The 20,602-nt window shown below is 38.8% G+C and overlaps 1 protein-coding gene across 1 annotated transcript in view; it reads right to left on the bottom strand.

The window, feature by feature from the left end:
- Positions 1 to 9,458: 9,458 nt before the first annotated feature.
- SNRNP40 (small nuclear ribonucleoprotein U5 subunit 40) overlaps positions 9,459 to 20,602 on the bottom strand; it is a 30,973-nt gene continuing 19,829 nt past the window's right edge. Inside the window, exons 7-10 of the mRNA XM_077150519.1 lie at positions 19,959 to 20,041; positions 18,886 to 18,947; positions 10,711 to 10,814; positions 9,459 to 9,961 (exon numbers count right to left, since the gene is read on the bottom strand). Coding sequence (XP_077006634.1) covers positions 9,912 to 9,961; positions 10,711 to 10,814; positions 18,886 to 18,947; positions 19,959 to 20,041 — 299 coding nt within the window. The 3' untranslated portion in view covers positions 9,459 to 9,911. The remainder of the gene's footprint in view (positions 9,962 to 10,710; positions 10,815 to 18,885; positions 18,948 to 19,958; positions 20,042 to 20,602) is intronic.

Genomic DNA, 20,602 nt, shown 5'->3' with positions numbered 1-20,602 from the left:
TCACCATTCCCCAAAGGGGGCTTGCAAATATTTTTCCACTCACTGATCAAATCACTCTGGGATTCATCGGGGTATCACCCTAGACAAACCAACAAAATCTCATGTCCTACCTGAGATTCCAAGTACTTATGACATTCAATCAAACTATCTACATAAGTTATATTAGGAAATGCACTAGTCAAAATATAAATTTTGTAACTAATAAACATTTTTTGTTTTAGTCTCACATATAAGGTGACATTTTAAAATATTAATTACCATCTATTTTCAGCACCCTGCAATAATGACATTCCTTTATTCTTCCTCATGCAAAAACATTTTTAAAATTTGTACATTGTACATTTCACTATTGTTATACACTCTAGGCATTCCTAGATTATACCATCTCATTCTTTAACATCTATCTTTCTTTCTGATTTCATTTATGTCCCCAGACCTCCTCCCTCTATCATTCTCCCATGCAGCTTCATTCAGTGTTTTAACATAGTTATATTACAGTTAGGTAGTATTGTGCTGTCCATTTCTGAGTTTTTGTATCCAGTCCTGTTGCACAGTCTGTATCCCTTCAGCTCCAATTACCCAATATCTTACCCTATTTCTATCTGCTGATGGTCTCTGTTACCAAGGAAATATTCCAAGTTTATTCACTAATGTCAGTTCATATCAGTGAGACCATACAGTATTTGTCCTTTAGTTTTTGGCTAGTCTCACTCAGCATAATGTTCTCAAGGTCCATCCATGTTATTACATGCTTCATAAATTTATTCTGTCTTAAAGCTGCATAATATTCCATCGTTATGTATATACCACAGTTTGTTTAGCCACTCGTCTGTTGATGGACATTTTGGCTGTTTCCATCTCTTTGCAATTGTAAATAATGCTGCTATAAACATTGGTGTGCAAGTGTCCGTTTGTGTCTTTGCCCTTAAGTCCTCTGATTAGATACCTAGCAGTGGTATTGCTGGGTCGTACGGCAATTCTCTGTTCAGCTTTTTGAGGAACCGCCAAACTGCCTTCCACAGTGGTCGCACCATTTGACATTCCCACCAACAGTGAATAAGTGTGCCTCTTTCTCCACATCATCTCCAGCACTCGTCATTTTCTGTTTTGTTGATAATGGCCATTCTGGTGGGTGTGAGATGATATCTCATTGTGGTTTTGATTTGCATTTCTCTAATGGCCAGGGACGTTGAGCATCTCTTCATGTGCCTTTTGGCCATTTGTATTTCCTCTTCTGAGAGGTGTCTGTTCAAGTCTTTTTCCCATTTTGTAATTGGATTGGCTGTCTTTTTGTTGTTGAGTTGAACAATCTCTTTATAAAGTCTGGATACTAGACCTTTATCTGATATGTCATTTCCAAATATTGTCTCCCATTGTGTAGGCTGTCTTTTTACTTTCTTGATGAAGTTCTTTGATGCACAAAAGTGTTGAATTTTGAGGAGTTCCCATTTCTTTCTTTCTTTCTTTCTTCAGTGCTCTTGCTTTAGGTGTAAGGTCTATAAAACCTCCTCCAATTAAAAGATTTATAAGATATCTCCCTACATTTTCCTCTATCTGTTTTATGGTCTTAGACCTAATGTTTAGATCTTTGATCCATTTTGAGTTAACTTTTGTATAGGGTGTGAGATACGGGTCCTCTTTCATTCTTTTGCCAATTATAGGAATCTTTAATACACTCCCTGGGGATTCTGATGAACAACTCTGATCCTCTGAATCAATATGACATAGGTATTCCTATCAAACGGTCACCCAGCTTCTGCTTGAACACCTCCAGGGATGACGAACTCCTTAATATTCTACCCATAGGCAGATCTGATTCAGTTACTTTCTTTTCTTGAGTAGAAACCTTCCTTCCCATAATGAATTTTGTCTTGGCTTTACATTTTGAGGCCTTCCAAAATAAGCAAAATAATTCTCTGTTTTCAAACGTATCCTTCTGAATGTTTGAAGACAGTGCTCATCTCTCTTCCTTAGTGCCTGTGCTTCTGTCCGTGTTTTTTCCACTACATAGACTCCCAACCCTTCCCTTCTTCCCAATTTCTGGTCATCCTTTAAGATCAACCTTAAATGCCAATTCCTCAGTAAAACTTTTCCTGACACTCACTTGGCACTATCTCCTAGTTGGTAAGTATGCCTCTGACAGCATGTATTAGGTTGTAATCGGAATTGCTTATTTATAAGTTTCAAAAACATATACATGAGTATAGAAAGCATGGGATAAGTGTAGTTAGTATCTCTTTCTGGACTGTAAATTTTACTTTGTGCTCATTTGTTTAAAAGATTATTAAAGTAAAACAAGCAAAGCAGCACACAAAAATCACATACATTTTCACTGGGAAAAAGGTAGGAGGGATGGTTCTAGATTAACAGACTAGAGAGAAGTTCCCAAACGCATGAAACTTGATGGGATTTCAGTTTGAAAAAATAATTACGAAAGACATTTTTGAGACTAGGAAAATTTTAATTAGATGATATTATGTTATTACTGTGAATGTTCTTAGGTGTGGTAATGGTACTGCGGTTATGAAGGAGAATATTATCAGATGCTTACTAGAGTATTTACCAGTATTTGGGAGTAATGAATTGTATTATCTTACTTTCAATGGCATTGGAAACTGTGTGCATATGTATACACATACACATGCACAAAGAGAGTTGAACTGTTGAATTTAGGTGGAATGTATATACAACATTGTGCTGGTTTGAATCTAGGATGGACCCCAGAAAAGCCATGTCCTTTAATCTTCATTCAATATTGCTGGGGGGGAGCATTTTGATTGTTCCCACGGAGAAGTGACCCACCCAACTGTGGGTGGTAACTTTTGATTAGATGATTTCTCTGGAGGTGTGTCTCCACCCATTGAAGGTGGAGTTGCTTGCTGGAATCCTTTAAAAGAGGAAAGATTTTGGAGACAGTCCCTTTTTTGGTAGAGCCACGAGAAAGCCAGCAGACGCTGCCTTGTTCACCATGTGCCCTTCCAACTGAGAAACATTGAACGTCATTGGCCTTCTTGAACCAAGGCATCTTTCCCCAGATGCCTTAAATTAGGCATTTCTATAGACTTGTTTTAATTGGGACACATTTTCTCAGCCTTAGAACTGTAAACTAGTAACTTATTAAATTCCCCTGTTTTAAAAGCCATTCAGTTTCTGGTATATTGCATTCTGGCAGCTAGCAAACTAGAACAAAAATGTTCATTGTATTAATCTTTCAAATTTAGATTTGAAATTTTTTAAAATAAAAAGTTGGGTGGGGGATTATGTTTTCTGCTTTTGAGGCAAGACTTCAAGGTAATTAATTTCAGGATTCCCTCCTTCTGCCCCAGTTTATTCTCCTCTGCCATTAAGACACTTACTGTGAAAATTTTGATAAGCCCTGATTTTTTCTCTCTTCTCCCTTCTGCCCAACGTCCCCCAGTCTGTGAGGCCCCTAAAGAGGCTAACTCTGTCATCTCTATATTCTCGGAGCCTAACACAGCCCTTACACAGAAGGATGTTAATAAAATGAAACATGAATGGAAAAAAAAATAACGTTACATGCATAAGAGCTTGGGAAAATTTATTTTCCTAAAGGAACAGGATTCCCCTCCTGTAAAATGAGGTTGCACTAGATGACCTAAGGCTCTACAAGGTCCCTTTCATCTCCAGCACCTCTGGATGTTATTTTGGGGCGTTAAAGGAAGGTCAGAGGCCTTTTTTCCTACTCAAAGCCCTATAGTCCCAACAAGCGGAGATGAATGCAATGGATCAACCCCTGCTCTCTGACCAACCAACTAGAAGCTTGAGCCTAGGCATGGGCTTTGGGAGAAGTGTTTTGAAGCTCACACGGAGTATATGTAAGAGCAGGTAGTTTTCTGGAGAGCCAAAGAGTGACAGGGGAAGTCAATTTGCCTTGATATTGCCTCTAGGCTATAGTTATAGCCATGACCAAAACCAGGGTCCTCAACCTTGGTCACACATTGGAGTGACCAAGGAAGCTTTAAAAAATCCCAGTGCTTACACGAAATATTATGATTTCACTGGTCAGAAACATGGTCTAATCCTCTGGATTTTAAAAGGCCCTTTGATGATTCTAATATGTAGTCAAGGTTAAAAGCCACCCCAGTACACTGAGGTGTTGAGGTAAGAGCTCCAGCTGGGTTCAGATCCTGGTTTTGCCACTTACCATCTGGTTGATCTTGGGCAAGTTATTTTTCTTCTTCAAACATGTTATTTCATGTAAGAATCAAGTGATATAATGCATATACAGTACTAAGTCAAAAAGAACTGCCAATGGTTAAGAACAATTATTAATGAGTAAATAGGAGAAGTCTTTGGCTCTCCAGGAAAGATTACACTTCCTGGGTTCTAGAGCAGTGGTTCTCAAACTTGCAGCAGAATCATCTGGAGGACTTGTTAAAATACTCCTCCCCTGCCCCCCACAACAAGATTCAGAAGCTCTAGAATGAGGCTCAAGAGTTTACATTTCTGGTGCATTCTCAGATGATGCTGATGTTGCTGGTCTGGACCATACCTTAAGAAGTACTGCTCTAGAGTAGGGTTTCTAAACAGTGGCAATAATGACATTTTGGAGCAGCTAATTATTTGAGCATTCCTGGCTTCTATCTACTAGATGCCAGTAGCACCCCTCCAGCTGTGACAATTGCCTAAGGTTGAAAAACACAGCTCCAGAAAATATAAGTTAAAGAAGAATGCAAGAGTCCAGGTGGGTTGCAGAAGTTAAATGAGGCAAAGAAGTTGAAGCCCGGAAGAGGCAAGTTCAGTTTTGATTTTGAAAGGGTTTGATGCAGAGACGATGGATGCCTACCCAGTGTTTTTTCAGAGAAGGGTCATTATGGGTCTAGGCTACAGACACTGGACCAGAGAGATGGCTCAATGCTCAGATTTGACTTCGCTTGGTTCCATGGGACCAGGGATATCTCTTTTAAGTCTGGCTACACCCTCTCTCTCAGTTTTCAATTCCCAAGTTCTCTTAGAAGGAATGATTCTGTCCTAAGCTAAAGAACCTGAATATCTTTTCCTAAGGCTCAACTAACAGCTTCTTCTCTTTTACCTGTTTCCCATCCACCCACGTTGAGATATTGACAAGCAGCAGACTCTAGGTCAATCAGTGGAAAGTGATACTCTGTAGTTTTGCTCTGAGAAGTAACTGACAAGAGCCCTAACCTGTCCTTTCTAGACAGTAATTAGACCTCAGTCCCTGGTCACAACTATTCTTGTGTCTGAAACAAGCAACTATGCCTATTATTGATTTCCTTGGAGCAGTGCAGTGGTCTCGAAAGCTGCATCTGGCTCCCTCCAAGTTTCATCTTTGCCCAACTCCATGAGGTCATGAGGGTCTCAAGGGATTAGTTTCTTCCAGCTGAAAAGGGGTCAACCATATCTACACAATCAGGGGAATTAGGTGAAGGAAGAGAGCACCAAATTGTGTTTTGATCAGTTGGCTTGTAAATAAAGTGTTTAGGGGTTCAGGACTAGATGGGATCAGGGCTACAGGCCTAGGAGAAAAAAAAATTTATCAGGGAGGCCAAAACCCACATAGAAAAATGGCTTGAAAATCCACCTGCTTGACAATTCAGGATACAAAACTCAACTACTTGGAGAAAAAGAAATTTGGCTCTCTAATTTCAATAGTATTAAGTGCTAGAGACTGTGGAAGTCATAAAGTGAAATTAACTGAAAACCAGAGATGCCATTACTGATTTGGGAGCAACATGTCTCTCCCAAAGTGAGAAGACAATTTGCACCTCTAGGGATGTTTTACACTCAAATCTTTATTCCCCTGGCCCAGGACCTCAACTTCCTTTAAATTCTAAGTGGTGCTACTATTTCCCTCTAATGGCCCCTAACAAGTCTTCTGAAGAAGACACTTGGGAGGACTGAAGAGGCTAAGGTTAGAGGAAGGCCCTCACAATCTCTGGGGCTTTGCTTCCTGCCAGTTACTGCCAATTAAGAGTGTAGTGTCAGGGTTCAAGCCTTGTTTTTTTTTTCAAGTCAAGAAAAGATGGGGGCGGATGAAGAGGATGACTCATTTTGAGGTATGTGGACCTGGTGTTTAAAGGGATTAGGGAGTCACCTGCGAAAGTGCTGAGGAGCATAACTGCTCAGGCCAGAAATCTGAGAGGTACTACTACTACAGTAATCCCATTATGCTCTGTATATTAAAAAGCTCTGATCAGTCCTACAGTAAAGAAATCAGTTTCACTTTAACCTAGTCTTTCCTATTAAATTTATTTGAGTATGGGATCTTTATTTCCTCAAATATCTAACACTTGGAAAAATGTTCTGTGGAACACACTTCAGGAAACTCAACCTATAGGATCAAGTGCATGAAGTACAAGCTCATCAGGATTTAGCCCCTACTCAATTCTTCAAATTTACCATCTGCTTCTCCCCACCCCTAACCACAGCAAAGTTCTTTGGGCTCTTGGAAAACGCCAGGCTGTTTCTTAGAACGAACATGTTCTTTGTTTACTTGGCTAAGTACTATCATTCTCTAAGTACCAATCTAAGCATAAATCACTTAGGTGAAACTTCCTTAACCCTCCCAGGCATAATAAATTGTTTCCTTTTGTGTTCCCAGGATACTTTGTTCAAACTTCATTCACTGTATTAAAAGTAATTGGTTTACTAGAAATATGAAGCTGATCTGGATGGGACAAAGATCAGAGTACTGGGTAAAGGATGATATCCATATTTTAAAACCTCGGATTCTGTGTGAGACCAAGGGGAGAGACGTTTATTTGGTGCAAAATTTGTATTTTGGGTGATGCATTGCCTGGTTTGGCTTATATGTTCAATTTAGTTGGACACCATAAGTACATGGACTCTTGAATGGGGCATGAGATCTTTGTTGGTTTGTATGGGTTGGTGTGGTACCCTGATGTTTCCCAGACTGATATGGCAGTGAATGGAGAATTATTTGTCAAGTCCTCTTGGGGGACTGGGGAGAAAAGAGGAAATATTCAACTTCCCATTTGGAGAATTTCTGATATTCCTGCATGTAGTGGGGACAACCATATCAATAGGCTGAGCCCTCAATCTTGGGGTTCACTCCTATGAAACTTATTCCTGCAAAGGATAGGTTGAGCCTAATTATAATTATGCCTAAGAGTCACCCCCAGAGAACCTCTTCTGTTGCTAAGATCTGACCTGTCTCTTGAAGCCAGCTTGACAGGTGAACTCACTGCCCTCCCCCTATGTGGGACATTACTCCCAGGGGTGTAAATCTCTCTGGTAACTTGGGACAGAAATCCCGAATTTACCAGGAACTGGTATCAAGGGATTGAGAAAGCCTTCCTGATCAAAAGGGGGAAGACAGAAATGAGACAAAACAAAGTTTCAGTGGCTGAGAGATTTCAAATAGTTGAGAGGTTATCTTGGAGGTTATTCTTATACATTATATAAATATTCCTTTTTAGTTTATGATGTATTGGAATGGCTGGAGGGAAGTACCTGAAACTGTTGAACTGTGCTCCAACAGCCTTGATTCTTTTTTTAATTTTTATTGACAAAACAATAAACACAAACATTCTTAACATATGAACATTCCATACTTGGTGTACAATGGCTCACAATATTATCACATAGTTGTATATTCATCACCATGATCATAGTCACCTTTATTCTTGAAAGATGATTATATAAAGATACAATTTTTACAATATGATAGTGAAAGCCTTGTGTCTGATGTCACTTTTATCCAGGGTGTGGAGAGACAAGTAAAAAAATACAGATTAAAAAATATATATATGGGGGATGTCATGGTCAAGTTCATGTGTCATCTTGGCCAGGTGGTGGTGCACATTTGTCTGGTTGGGCAAGTGCTGGCCTGTCTGTTGCTATGAGGACATTTCATAGAACTAAATCATGATCACATTGGCTGCATCCATAGTTGATTGCATTTATAATCAGCCAAGAGGAGCGTCTTCTGCAATGAGTGATGCTTAATCTAATCACTGGAAGGCTTTTAAGGAGGATTCAGAAGAAACAGTTTCTTTTTCTGCTTCGGCCGTCGAGCCTCTCCTGTGGAGTTCATCCAGACCCTTCATCGGAGTCGTCACCTTCATATCCTGCCTGACGGATTTTGGACTCTATGTTCTCACAGTTACATGAGACATTTTTATAAATTTTATATCTATGGATATTTCCTGCTGATTGTGTCTCTCTAGAGAACACAAGCTAATATAGGGGGATAAGGGGAAAGATAAATTGAGTAGATTGAAATATTAGTGATCAGTGAGAGGGAGGACTAAAGAGTATGGGATGTATGTTTTTCCTTTTCTCTTTTTATTTCTTTTTCTGGAGTGATGAAAGTGTCCTAAAAAATGATCATGGTGATGAATGCACAACTATGTGATGACATTGTGAGCCATTGATTGTACACCATGTATGGACTGTATGTGTGAAGATTTGGCAATTAAAAAACACACACACAAAAAACAAAAAACGTAAACTGACAGCTTTACCAACCTGTTGGTTCCTCCATTAATGAGCTAAATAAATCTTTGATATGTACTCACTTAAAAAAAAAAAAGGAAATGATTTGAGATGGTCTTTTCTACTTATCTGTGCACTTCCTGAAATGGCAAGGACAGTGCCTTATTTATCTCTACCCCTGGTAACAACTATCATGTCTGCCAAATAATAGGGGTTGGAATGTTTGCTGAAATATTGTTACCAAAACTCTTCTCTTACAACTCAAGAAAAAATACACAATTCAGGTTTGTGAGCTAAAAGCATGAAACCAGGCATGTTTAGACCAGGTTGAAGTGGTGAAGACCCCTTGGTTCTGAGATATGTGATTCAGAAAAGATACACTCAACTGCCCCAGTGCCAGACAGGAGCACCTGTTTGCATGCTCAACAGTCACCCAGTGATCGAGGGATAAAGTAACCTGTTTTAGGTGAAAGGTGGCAACTGATAGAATTTTTAAATGTCCTATCAGTTTAGCCTAAGACAGACCAAATAGAACCATAAAAATGTCTCAGATAGTGTCATGGTCTGACTCCACCTAAACTTTCTCATATTTCCTTTGAAGTTGAGTTTGCAGCATTCCAGCCAATTTCATTTCTATCAGCTGAGACTGCCCCAAACAAATCTGCCCACTTCAGGAACCCTGAGTGGGGGTTGCTGCTCAGAAAAGTGCTTTTGGCAGGAGGCGGAGGAGTCATAAACTCTGTTCATTAAAGATCATGTGCAAGTCCATAAGAATCAGTTATTTTTTTAGAACTTATCACCTCTTGGCTGCTCTTCTTCTAGTAGGAGAAAAGTATTTCTTACTTATAAATATCATGTTATTTTCACAGGAATAAACGTAAAACAAAGAAAAGGGAAATCCCAAGAAAACAGCTTCTCAGAAGTTTAGATGGATTGTATCTCCTGGCCACAACATGCTTTGCTTAGATTTATAGTGAGCAAACATCAAAGAAAAGAGCAATAAATCCAATCCACATGGCTCTTGTAAAAAGGCATCTATTTGGCTTTTACTACAAAAATCTCAGAGAAACAGAAAGAATACAAGCCAGTTACTGAATCAAAAAACCAAAACAATACCAAACAAAAAAAGCCAACAAATTTTAGTCATATTGCCTGTCTTCAGCCTGGATAAAAAAACAGGAAACTAAAAACCAACAAGTCAATTGCTTTGAAGTTCTATTTAAAGAAAGAAAGAAAAAAAACAGTCTCTGAAGTCTGGCAGGTGTTTTTAGAGGCCACTGGTAGCTTGCCTTAATTTTCCTGGTGAAATGGGATACATGCTGTCATTGGAATATGTCCATTTCTTTCTCTGTTTCTGGACAGTAATGGTCTTCATCTGAAAGGAGGACGCTGGCCTGGGCACTACTCAATGCCACATATGCAAGTCTGAAGTCACAATGTCAATCTGCTTTGGAGCATTCCATTCCACATCTTCACTGAATCTCCCCCATATATAGTCTCTTGTCACTCGATGCTGAGAGAACTGAGGTGAGAAGAACAGAGAAGATAACTGGAACTAATGAAGGATCAAGGACACTTGGTGCTCAAGGGCTCTTGAGTCCAGAGCAAATTTTGGTATAGAAAAAATTAGATTTAGCTTGAATCCCCCTCCTTCTAAACACCAGTCACAGGAAACTGCAGCCTGGCTTTTCAATCCAAGCCTTCATGAAGCCATGAAGGGGACTGTGGTATGGAAAATAGATTATCAGGCATTTCTGATGTCCTTTGTCAGTCAGCCCTAAAAAAATAAAAAGACCACCTCAAGTCATTCTAGAAGAGAGAAATTGGTGTTTGTGCCAGTCATTTTGTAAGTGTGTTTTATAGTCATTTTGTAAGTGTGTTTTCTTTGTTACATTTAGCCCTGGAGAAAGTTACATGTTTTCCTTTAATCCAAAGCCCATTATTTGGTTTAGCTAGCCAATAAAATTTAAGTTAATCTGCAATTTATATTTAAATATTAAGAAGCATCATTCTTCTTCCCAAATGTATCTCTGAAGCAAATAAACTCAGAACAACTTGAAATAGAAAGGACTAACCTCCCACTGAGATGGAGGGAAAAAAACAGAATATGGCTGTTACTCTCACCACTTGGGACAACAATGGCAAGACTGTTGTGGAGTGTGTCTGTATTGAAACGTCCATAAAACAGATGTCCGTCTCTGTCTCTGTATTCCTAGGGCTCCTCTGGTGAGAGTTAAACAGCTTCCCTCCCCAAACCCAGGACAGACTTACTGATGGGCTCATCGGGGTGGAAAGCCACTTCATTGATGGAGCCAGCATGTCCAGGCAGCTTATAAAGAATCCTCCTGCTTGTGGTATCCCATACATACACAAACCTGCAAGGTTATCATGAAAAAAAAGAAAAAAAAAAACCAAGAGTAAGGCCCCCAAAGACTGTGGATAGGGCAGAGGCACAGCTTTTTAAGGGAAATAAAGGAACAATTTATTTATTAGCACTGTATTTACTGAGCTGTGCTCTGCTTTTAGACACAAGGAACACAGAATGTGAATGAGACATGGAGTCTGTCCTTAAAAAACGGAGTGGGGAAATAGGAAAAGCTAAAAGCATAAACATCAGTGGTATTTTCAAACAGAAGCTTTGAACTAAGAAATATGGAGAGGAGAAAGTAAGTTTGTCCTATGGACCCCACATTTAAACCTTCTTTAAAGAACATAATGTATACTTAGGCTGTAGTTAACCTCATTTTCATGCAGGAATGTCTTAAAGGTAACCCAGCTCATTGCATGATCCAGTTGAATTAGCTTAGTCTCATACTCAAACCATATAGCTTAGAGAAGGTTCAGGGAATTTCTGCTACATAAACATGATCCAAATCTTCACATAGTCACTTGAGCCAAATCTTATAGTGAATTCACTGGCAGAAAGGACAAAGACTTCTAGAATGGGAAAGGGCCAACAGAAATAATCTATTCTAAGTTTCTCATTTTACAGAGAAGAAAACTGAGAAGTCAATGACTTTTCCAAAGTGACACAGTCCATCAGTAGCAGAACTAAAATTAGAAGTCTCAATATATTACAGTATTCTCCTTTCTCTTACCACCCTCAAACAATCATCAACCCCCCTGCCCTGCCACCTTACATCAAAAAAGTTTCTTTGACCCTCAATCCTGCTTGAATCATTTTAGCTTTAGCTGAAGGGTAAAATTAAGCAGCATTAGCTTCATATGATCACGCAAAAAGAATCTGCTGGTAATTTTAAAAGGCTATTGGGTTTCCAAGCAGGTTATAAAAAATATTTACATTTATGTATTATTCAGTCAACACTTGAGAGGGATACACTAATTATAAAATGCCTAGTTCTGATCTGATATTATATCTTTGGTCTAACATGTAAGCAAATAAGAGTTTCTTAATACTATTTAGCTCTTAAGGGCTAGGCTTCATAGGAATTAAGTAAAAGTTCCAAGCAAGATGGAAGAGTAGCAGAAGCCCCATCTGTCTATAGACTCTTTGGGTCTAATGCTCTTCTTTCCTACCATGCACAAATAACTGGATCTCATTAATCCAGCTAGGGCAATGTGGCATGGTAAGAGTGTAAGCTCTGAAGTCAGAAAAATTTGGGTTCAAATCTTAGTGCAGCCATTCATTAGCTAAGTAATCTTAGAAAATCTAACTTCTCTGAGCTTCTCTTTCCTTAATTATAATGATGAGACAATAATGATCTCATAACTTTGTTGGAAGAAATAAGATAATGTATGTAAAGTGTCCAGCACATAGAATTAATGGTACCAATTGTTATGATGAATAGATTGGTTATCAAAACAGAATCACAATAAGTCAATAAGCTGAATAAACTACTAACAGCAGAGTGACTGAACAGTCTTCCTGTAGTTCCTGGTAGGACTGTTGAAGGGTTTAAGTGTGAACACGAAGTGATTTGAAAGCAGAGAAGGGGAATTTGCCAAATCAAGGCCAAGCTGAAAGGCAGCTTTCTGAGAAGGGTACATTTCCCAGGCACATGAAAGCCAGTGACACCTAGCATTCCAAAGGTTTACTTTAAAGTCTCAGTCTCAAAGGCTGCCAATTAGATGCTAAATTTAGAGGGGTTCCTTGTCTTCTTCTTACTTTGGCATGGCAACCTTTGGCAGGAAGCAGGCTCCTGAAATAAAGCTGCATGCTGACTTGGGGCTAACTGGAGAGGTAGCCTGTGAAATCTGGTCAATGCCCAGCAGGCAGAGAGAGGCAGGCTATCTCTAGACCAAAGCCATGCTTCCACATATAAAGTTTAAAGGAACAGTGGGGAAGGTGAAAAAGGGCACTGTAAATCAGAAAAGGTCAATGGCAGAAACCAACTGCTCTTGTTCAGAAAAAAATCTTAATATCTTATGCAAACAATGCTCTCAATAAAGGAGCTCCAAAGTACGCAAGACAAACATTGACAAAACTGAAGGGAGAAACAGAAATTCAACAATGATAGAGGGAGACTTCAATAAAACACTCAGCTCTATAGATAGAACAACCAGACAGAGGATCAACAAGGAAACAGAACTTGAACAATTTAATAAATTAATTAGACCTAATAGACATATATAGATCATTACAGCCAAAACACCAAGATATACATTCTTCTCTAGTGCTCATGGAATGTTCTCCAGGATAGATCATATGCTAGGATACAAAGCAGGTTTTTATAAATTTAGAAAGATTGAAATTATTTAAAGCATTTTCTCTGATCACAACAGAATGAAGCTGGAAATCAACAATCACCAAAGAAAGAGAACTTTCACAAATACATGGACATTAAATAATGCACTCTTAAATAATCAGTGAGTCATAGAAGAAATTGCTAGAGAAATAAGTAACCATATGGAGATGAATGAAAATGAGGATACAACATATCAGAACTTATGGGATGTGGCAAAGGCAGTGCTGAGAGGGAAATTTATTGCCCTACATGCCTATTTAAAAAAAAAGAAAGAGCAAAAATTGAGAACTATTTAGCTCACCTGGAGGAACTAGAGAAAGAACAGTAAACTAACCCCAAAGCAAATATAAGAAGAGAAATAACAAAGATTAAAGCTGAAAAAAATCAACTGGAGAACAAAAAAACATTAGAAAGAATCAAAACTGATGGATCCCCAGCTAGGCTGACAAAGAAAAAAAAGAGAGGATGCAAAGAAGCAGAATCAGAAATGAAAGGGGGGATCTGTTACCACGAACACTCAAGAAAAAAAAATCATAATAGGATACGATGAACAATGAATACACTAATGAACCAGACAACTTAGATGAAATGGACTAATTCCCAGAAACATAAGAACAACCTACACTGATACGAAAAGAAATAGAAGATCTCAACAAACCAATCATAAGCAAAGAGATTCAATCAAGTCATCAAAAACCTTTCTATAAAGACAAGTCCAGGACCAGATGGCTTCAAAGGGGAATTTTATCAAACATTCCAAAAAGAACTAATACCAATCCTGTCAAACTCTTCCCCAAAACTGAGGAAAACCTACCTAACTCATTTTATGAAGCTAACATTACACAAATACCCAAACGGGGTAAAGATGCTACAAGAAAGGAAACAACAGGCCAATTTTCCTAATGAATATAAGATGCAAAAATTCTCAACAAAATACCAGTAAACTGAATCCAATGACATATTAAAAGAATTATACAGCATGACCAAGTGCGATTTATAATAGGAATGCAAGGATGGTTCAATACAATAAAATCGATGTAATACAGCACATTAACAAACTGAAAGGGAAAAATTACATATCATTTCCACTGATGCCAAAAAAGAATTCAACAAAATTCTTTCTATAAATGGGCATGGGAGAACTGGATATCAATAGCCAAAAGAACAAAAGAGGACCCTTAACTTACACCCAATATAAAAATTAACTCAAAGTCGATCAAACACCTAAATATAAGAGCTAGTGCCATAATGCTCCTAGAAGAAAATGTAGAGAAACATCTTCAAGACCTAATAATAGAAGGTAGCTTCCTAAACTTTACATCCAAAGCACAAGCAACAAAAGAAAAAATAGGTAAATGGGAATTCCTCGAAATCAAATGCTTTTGTGCCTCAGAAGACTCTGCCAAAAAGATGAAGAGGCAGCCAATGCAATGGGAGAAAATATTTGGAAATCATTTATTGGACAAAGATTTGATATCCTGTACACACAAAGAGACCATATAACTGAACAACAAAAGAGCAAACAACCCAATTCTAAAATGAGCTAAAGATAAGAATAGAAATTTTTCTGGAGTAAATATAGATGGCAAAAAAGCACATGAAGAGATGCTCATTTTCATTAGCTATTAGAGAAATACAGATCAAGACTACAACGAGATACCACCCCACATATATAAGAATGGTTGCTATTAAACAAAATGGAATGTTGGTGAGGATGTGGAGAAATGGGAAAACTTATGCACAGCTAGTGGGAATGTATAATGGAACTGCCGCTTTGGAAGACAGTTTGGTGGTTCCAAAGAAAACTAAATTTCAAGTTGCCCTATGAACTGGCAATACCACTACTCGGTATATACTTAGAAGAGCTGAAAACAGTGAGACAGACATTTGCACAGCAATGTTCATTAGCAGCATTATTCACAATTGCCAAAAGATGGAAACAATACGAGTGCCCTCAACAGATGAGTGAATAAACAAAATGTGGTATTTACATATGATGGAATATTATGCAGCAGTAAGACGAAATGAGATCCTGAAAGCATATGACAACATGGATGAACCTTGAAGACATAATGCTGAGTGAAATAAGCCAGATATAAAAAGATACATACTGCATGATTTTGCTATTATGACTTTGGTAAACATAAACTCAAGAGGCTTATAATATAGCAAATAGGGGACTTAGAGATACACAGAAGCTAGAGATGGATGAATGGTTACCTAGTGAGGATGAACTTAAATGTAAGGAAATGGATAGAAGTGAAGGCACTTTATTAGTGAGTTGATAAGTAACACCATACTGAAAGGCAATATGATGGAAAGGGGTTGTATAGAGCCATGTATCTATACAATTAACACTACAAATCCTTGGGGACATTATGTGGTGCAAAACAGGCCAGAAACAGAAGGACAAATACTGTTTGGTCTCTTGGTCTCTTTTAGAAAATACCTGTAAGAAAATTGGGGCCTACATTGTCAGCTCTTTTGGCAGTCACATTTAGTCCAGAGCCTATGTTATTACTAGATTTTGAGATGCTGTGCTATGTATGTTTAACCTGGTTATCTCCCTGGAACTTCTGGCTACCTATGTGACACCTAAGATGCAGAGTTGGAGTTCTCCAGCTCTGAAAGTCAGCACTGCTACATGCAAGAACTGCTAAAGAAACTGAAAAAGAGATTAGGCTTCGTGAGATATGAATGAAGCTGACTAGGTTGGGACTAAGGTAAATCAGAATACAAGAGTAAGGATGACATTGTTTGTATTTTAGAACTTCACATAGCGTATGAGACCAAAGGAAGAGAGGTTTATTTCATCTAAAACCTACATTTTCTGTAGCACATAATCTATCAACCTGTCTGGATAGCTCACTTAAACAACCCAAACACAGAATGGGAATGAGGGCTTGCAATTTATATAGCTTAAGGTAATACCCAGATACATCCCAGAATATGTTGGGCAGTTAATTAAAAAGTATTGGCAAAGTCCCTTGAGGACAGGATAAAAAATACAGAACAATTAAATTTTACCACCGGGGAAACCCTTGATACTGTCTCAGGTATTATGGACTCCCAGGTCAACAGGCTAGGCCCTTGATCTTAACTCTTGCTTTTGTGAAGCTTTTTTATGTAGTGGAGAACCTAAGCCTACCTATGGTTATGTCTTAAGAGTTACTTCCAGAAAATGTCTTGTTACTCACATGTGGCCTCTCTCTCTAAGTCCAACTCTGCAAGTAAAATCATTACCCTCTCCCCTACGTGGGACTTGATATACAGGAGTGAAAATCTCCCTGGCATTGTGGGACATGACTCTGCGGGATGAGCCTGGCCCTGGCACCATGGGATCGACAATGTGTTCCTGATGGGAAAAGAAACGTAAAAGAAAAGTGGGAAAAGAAACGTAACAAAATAATGTATCAGTGGCTAAGAGAATTCAAATAGAGTTGAGGGGCTATTCTGGGGGCTACTCTCACGCAAGTTTTAGGTAGATATTGCTAATTACCATGGTATGCCAAACCTTAACCAACACCATTTCCGTCAACCCTAAAGAACACATACAGTGCTATCTGAGACTCTACAAAAGGTTCACATACTAAGGTTATTTCCAGAAACCTACAACCTCCAGATGGGTTCCTAGGTCAGATAAGTCCTAAAACCCACAGGGGTCAGCCTCTTCAAACACATCAACTACTTCCACCCCCCTATCCCATGTTATCGACACCCCTTTCCAACATGAAAAAGTTAGAACGAGCAGAGCCCTAAAACCCCTAAAGACTGGGAGAAGGATCAAAGGAGGTGGAGAAGTTATAACAGAAAAGATAGGATTTAACAAATAAGTATGACTGCTAAATTTCATTGATATTTCTTTTAGTCTCCAGTATCTTGGAGCAGCTAGAAGGAAAAACCTAAAATTGTGAGAAGTAAGCCATATCAAACTCTAAAATGTGTCCTATAACTACTAGTTACAACGTACTTTGAAAATTATTGCTTTTTTATATGTCTATCTCAAAATAAAAAAGTCAAAAAAACACTCTTATGCAAATATAATTTAAAGCTTAATTATACAGGAATGAGACATAATCCCTGCTGAAAACATTTAAAAATATTTTGAATGGTTCTTACTCTACCTGAATGCAAGACTTCTTAGTCTGTGGACCTCTTTCTTAAGGTGTCTTTAGTAATCTGATAAGTGAACATCCCTTTGATTTTCAAGGCAGTTCTCTTAACCCATCAGGATTCAAGCCAACAACGGAGCACTGACAACTGGGACCTCTTCCAGAACATACCTGAATACTTCTCCATTTTTTCCTGCCATAAAACAGGTCAGGAAAAAAAAAACAGAAAAGTACAATCCAGAATCTTCAGGTATGTTAGCTTGATCACAAATAGAGGAAAACCATAAAACATGCTAAAAGACTTGGATATCTCAGAAAGGCTTCCTATATATAGAATTGTGCTTGTTTTGGGTGTGGGGGTGGGGTGGGTAACAGGAGAATCTCAAAAGGGAGGAAGCATATGGTTAAGCTAAAACAAAAAGGTTCACAACATTTCCCAGTGGGAGCTAAACCCAGGGTTGCCATCATAGAGCCTCATTATTCTTTAACATCCCTCATATGCAGCCAATAAGCCTTGGCACTGTGACATGCCTATTCAACCTTCAACTCCTGCCCAGGTACAGGTTACCATAGACAAACCAAAAACAACAGCATCTGACAGAAGAATTTTCTCCCTTTTGTTTATAATTCATCACAGAATGCCTGAGCCAGTTTAAATTCACATTTAAGAAACACTCAAAGACTCTTAATTCAGCTTATGGTTGGAAAATACCTACCCACATGCTGCCATGCCCCTTATCAAGCAATCATGGCACTTATCTCACTGAACCCAGAGCAAGCTCTAAATTCATCCTCAATACAGGCAGCCAAACCAATAGGCAAGGTTAAGCTTTACTGCCATCCTTGAGCTAAGAATTCATTTATGTAATAGTTATCTACCAAGTGCCTAGATGTTTAGCACTGTCAAGCCCTGCCCTGGATTCATAGAGATAACTAAGACCTAGCTCCTAGACTTCTAGGAGCAAATAACTTTAGTGAGTGTCCCACAATGTTTGCTGACTGTAAGATGTAACAAAAGTTAATAAAGGTTAATGTATGAAGAGTGATTACAGCAAAGAGCAATCAGATATAGCCAAGAGGTAGGGAGGAGAGAGGGTCAGGGAAACTTTATAAACACAACATTGAGGTCTTTAGAAGACAGACATAGGAGTTTGGGTATTGGAGAAGAAGCAATACAAGAGAAAGCCTAGAGGATGCAAAAGGAAGGTTGGATTGTGGAAAGTTCCATGCTAGTGAAACATTCTGGTACTAGTGGGGGAGCTGAGTATTAAATATGCATTTACAGAAACTGAAATACGGAGAAGAATCTGATACAGGACTGGGAACCAGATTATGAGTCTGAATTTTATTTTTCACGGCAAAAGGAATCCAACAGAATCAAAGAAAATGTTTACCCTTGGGGTATAAAATGTGTCAAGAGGACAGAAATGATGAATATGATCTTAAAGGCCTTCATACTGTACACAGCCTCATCTCTTGAATACAGCTATAACCCAACATGTGCTCTAGCGCTGTATCTGTACTTCATGTATTAAACATGAGAACTGCCTGCCCATACAAGAACAAACAAACATGAGAATTACCTGCATGGTTATATCATTCTTTACCTCACATCTAGTAATCCTTACCTGTCTGCTGAACCAGCTGCTATTTTGCTTCCATCAGGTGACCAAGAACATCTCAGAAGATTCTGCAAAACAAATAACCAGGAATACACTGAATACAGCAATGCATGAAAATTCCTCCTTGGTAGACTACAGAATCACCAAGGGACCTTAATTTTCATTAAGTAGAGTCTTTATTTTTCTTCCCAGAAAGATGACCAACAATTATCTTATATTTTGTTGCCCAAAACAGCATACTTTACTTTACAGCATATAAATATCTAGGGGAAGGATGTATTCTAGTAAGGATGGTTCTAATAGCTATTCACTGGAATTAAAAGCATAGAAGTATTCAGTTGAGGATGGACTGAGGTCAAAAGTCCTCAGGTTGAAGGTTGGCCCCACCACTATCTATGTGCTTGCCTTCCTCCCTCTGTCTCTATTAACTTTATCCTTGGCAAGAACAACTTTGATAATAGACTGATTGGATTATACAACAAAAGTGACAAAATGTTAAAAGGTGGTAAGCCTCACCCATTCAAAATGGCTTCTGGGTTCCATCTCCCAACAGAAGCCTTAAACAACATCAAGAATGGAACGACTACTGAATCAAGAAAAAGGATACTTAAAAGCAGCAGGATCCCCCGGTGCCCTGGCTGGCTACTTTCCCACCTCTTGCCTATTGCTCTCCCTCATAGTGCACATCCCTCATCCAAGTTCCAAAGAGAGCAGACTAACCCCCTTACACATATTGGGAGCATGTATGTCAGGTCCAATCTGTCTGGTGGTGGGCCGAAGGACATGCTGTCCCAGAGCATGCCCTACCTGTAGAGGAGCTCAGAGAACTCTCCTACAGAATGCTGTGGGATAGCAGTCAATTTGTGCCAAGTGGGGCAAGATATCGCTGGCTGTAGGGCATAAAGAGTGCAGTGCCCTGGACCACAAAGAAACTGTTTCCTAGGGAAAAGAGAACATTCAGAACATTGTTTCTGGAGGGCAGCCTCTTCTTAGCAGAGCTACTGCTCTTTACCTTTAGCACCACGTTAAATGTCTATTTGAAAGAGATGGAGAAAGCTCCTTTGTCATGAAGAACCCACCTTTTCAAAGTTGTGCACATTTCCCTGAAATATCTTCACACATCTCTCTTTTGGGGCAAATGGCCGGACATCCCAGACCCGTACTGCAAAACAAATCCAAACAAACTTAAATAGCTATCAATCATGAGACTCATGAGAATCCAGGAAAAATCAGTATCAGATGCTATTTCCTGGGTAGAAGAGGTTCAACATGGCACATGAGGTACCTGCTACCTGCTAAGGTTGTTTTCTTTTTCTAGTGGGAATGGAATGCATTCAAGTCCCATTAATAGGAACTAATGACACAGAGGAAAGCTGAGGGAATAGGAAAGGGAAATGTCAAACATTTTGCTGGGGATTTGCAACAGAAATTATTTGAGTGTGACACTAATTTCAGCAAAATATTTTGCAAATGATTCATCTGTCAACTCCTTTGCCTACATCCAGCAAAGCTTTGATATGACAATATAAACACCAATAACACTATATTGTGAAGATGAATTTATAAAAATCCAATATAACATTAACTGCTCCTAATTTTGCTTATATTGGCACCTGACAGTCTAAACTTGAACCAAATCAAATTTATTAAAAGAGCACTGGTTCTTGCCCTGCTGTATATATGGGTGATCTCAGGTAAACAGTAAGGCTCCTTTTTGTCTTGG

The sequence above is a fragment of the Tamandua tetradactyla genome, chromosome 2 (assembly GCF_023851605.1).
Source record: "Tamandua tetradactyla isolate mTamTet1 chromosome 2, mTamTet1.pri, whole genome shotgun sequence".
NCBI lineage: Eukaryota > Metazoa > Chordata > Mammalia > Pilosa > Myrmecophagidae > Tamandua > Tamandua tetradactyla.
This window is presented reverse-complemented; position numbering and strand designations above follow the sequence as displayed.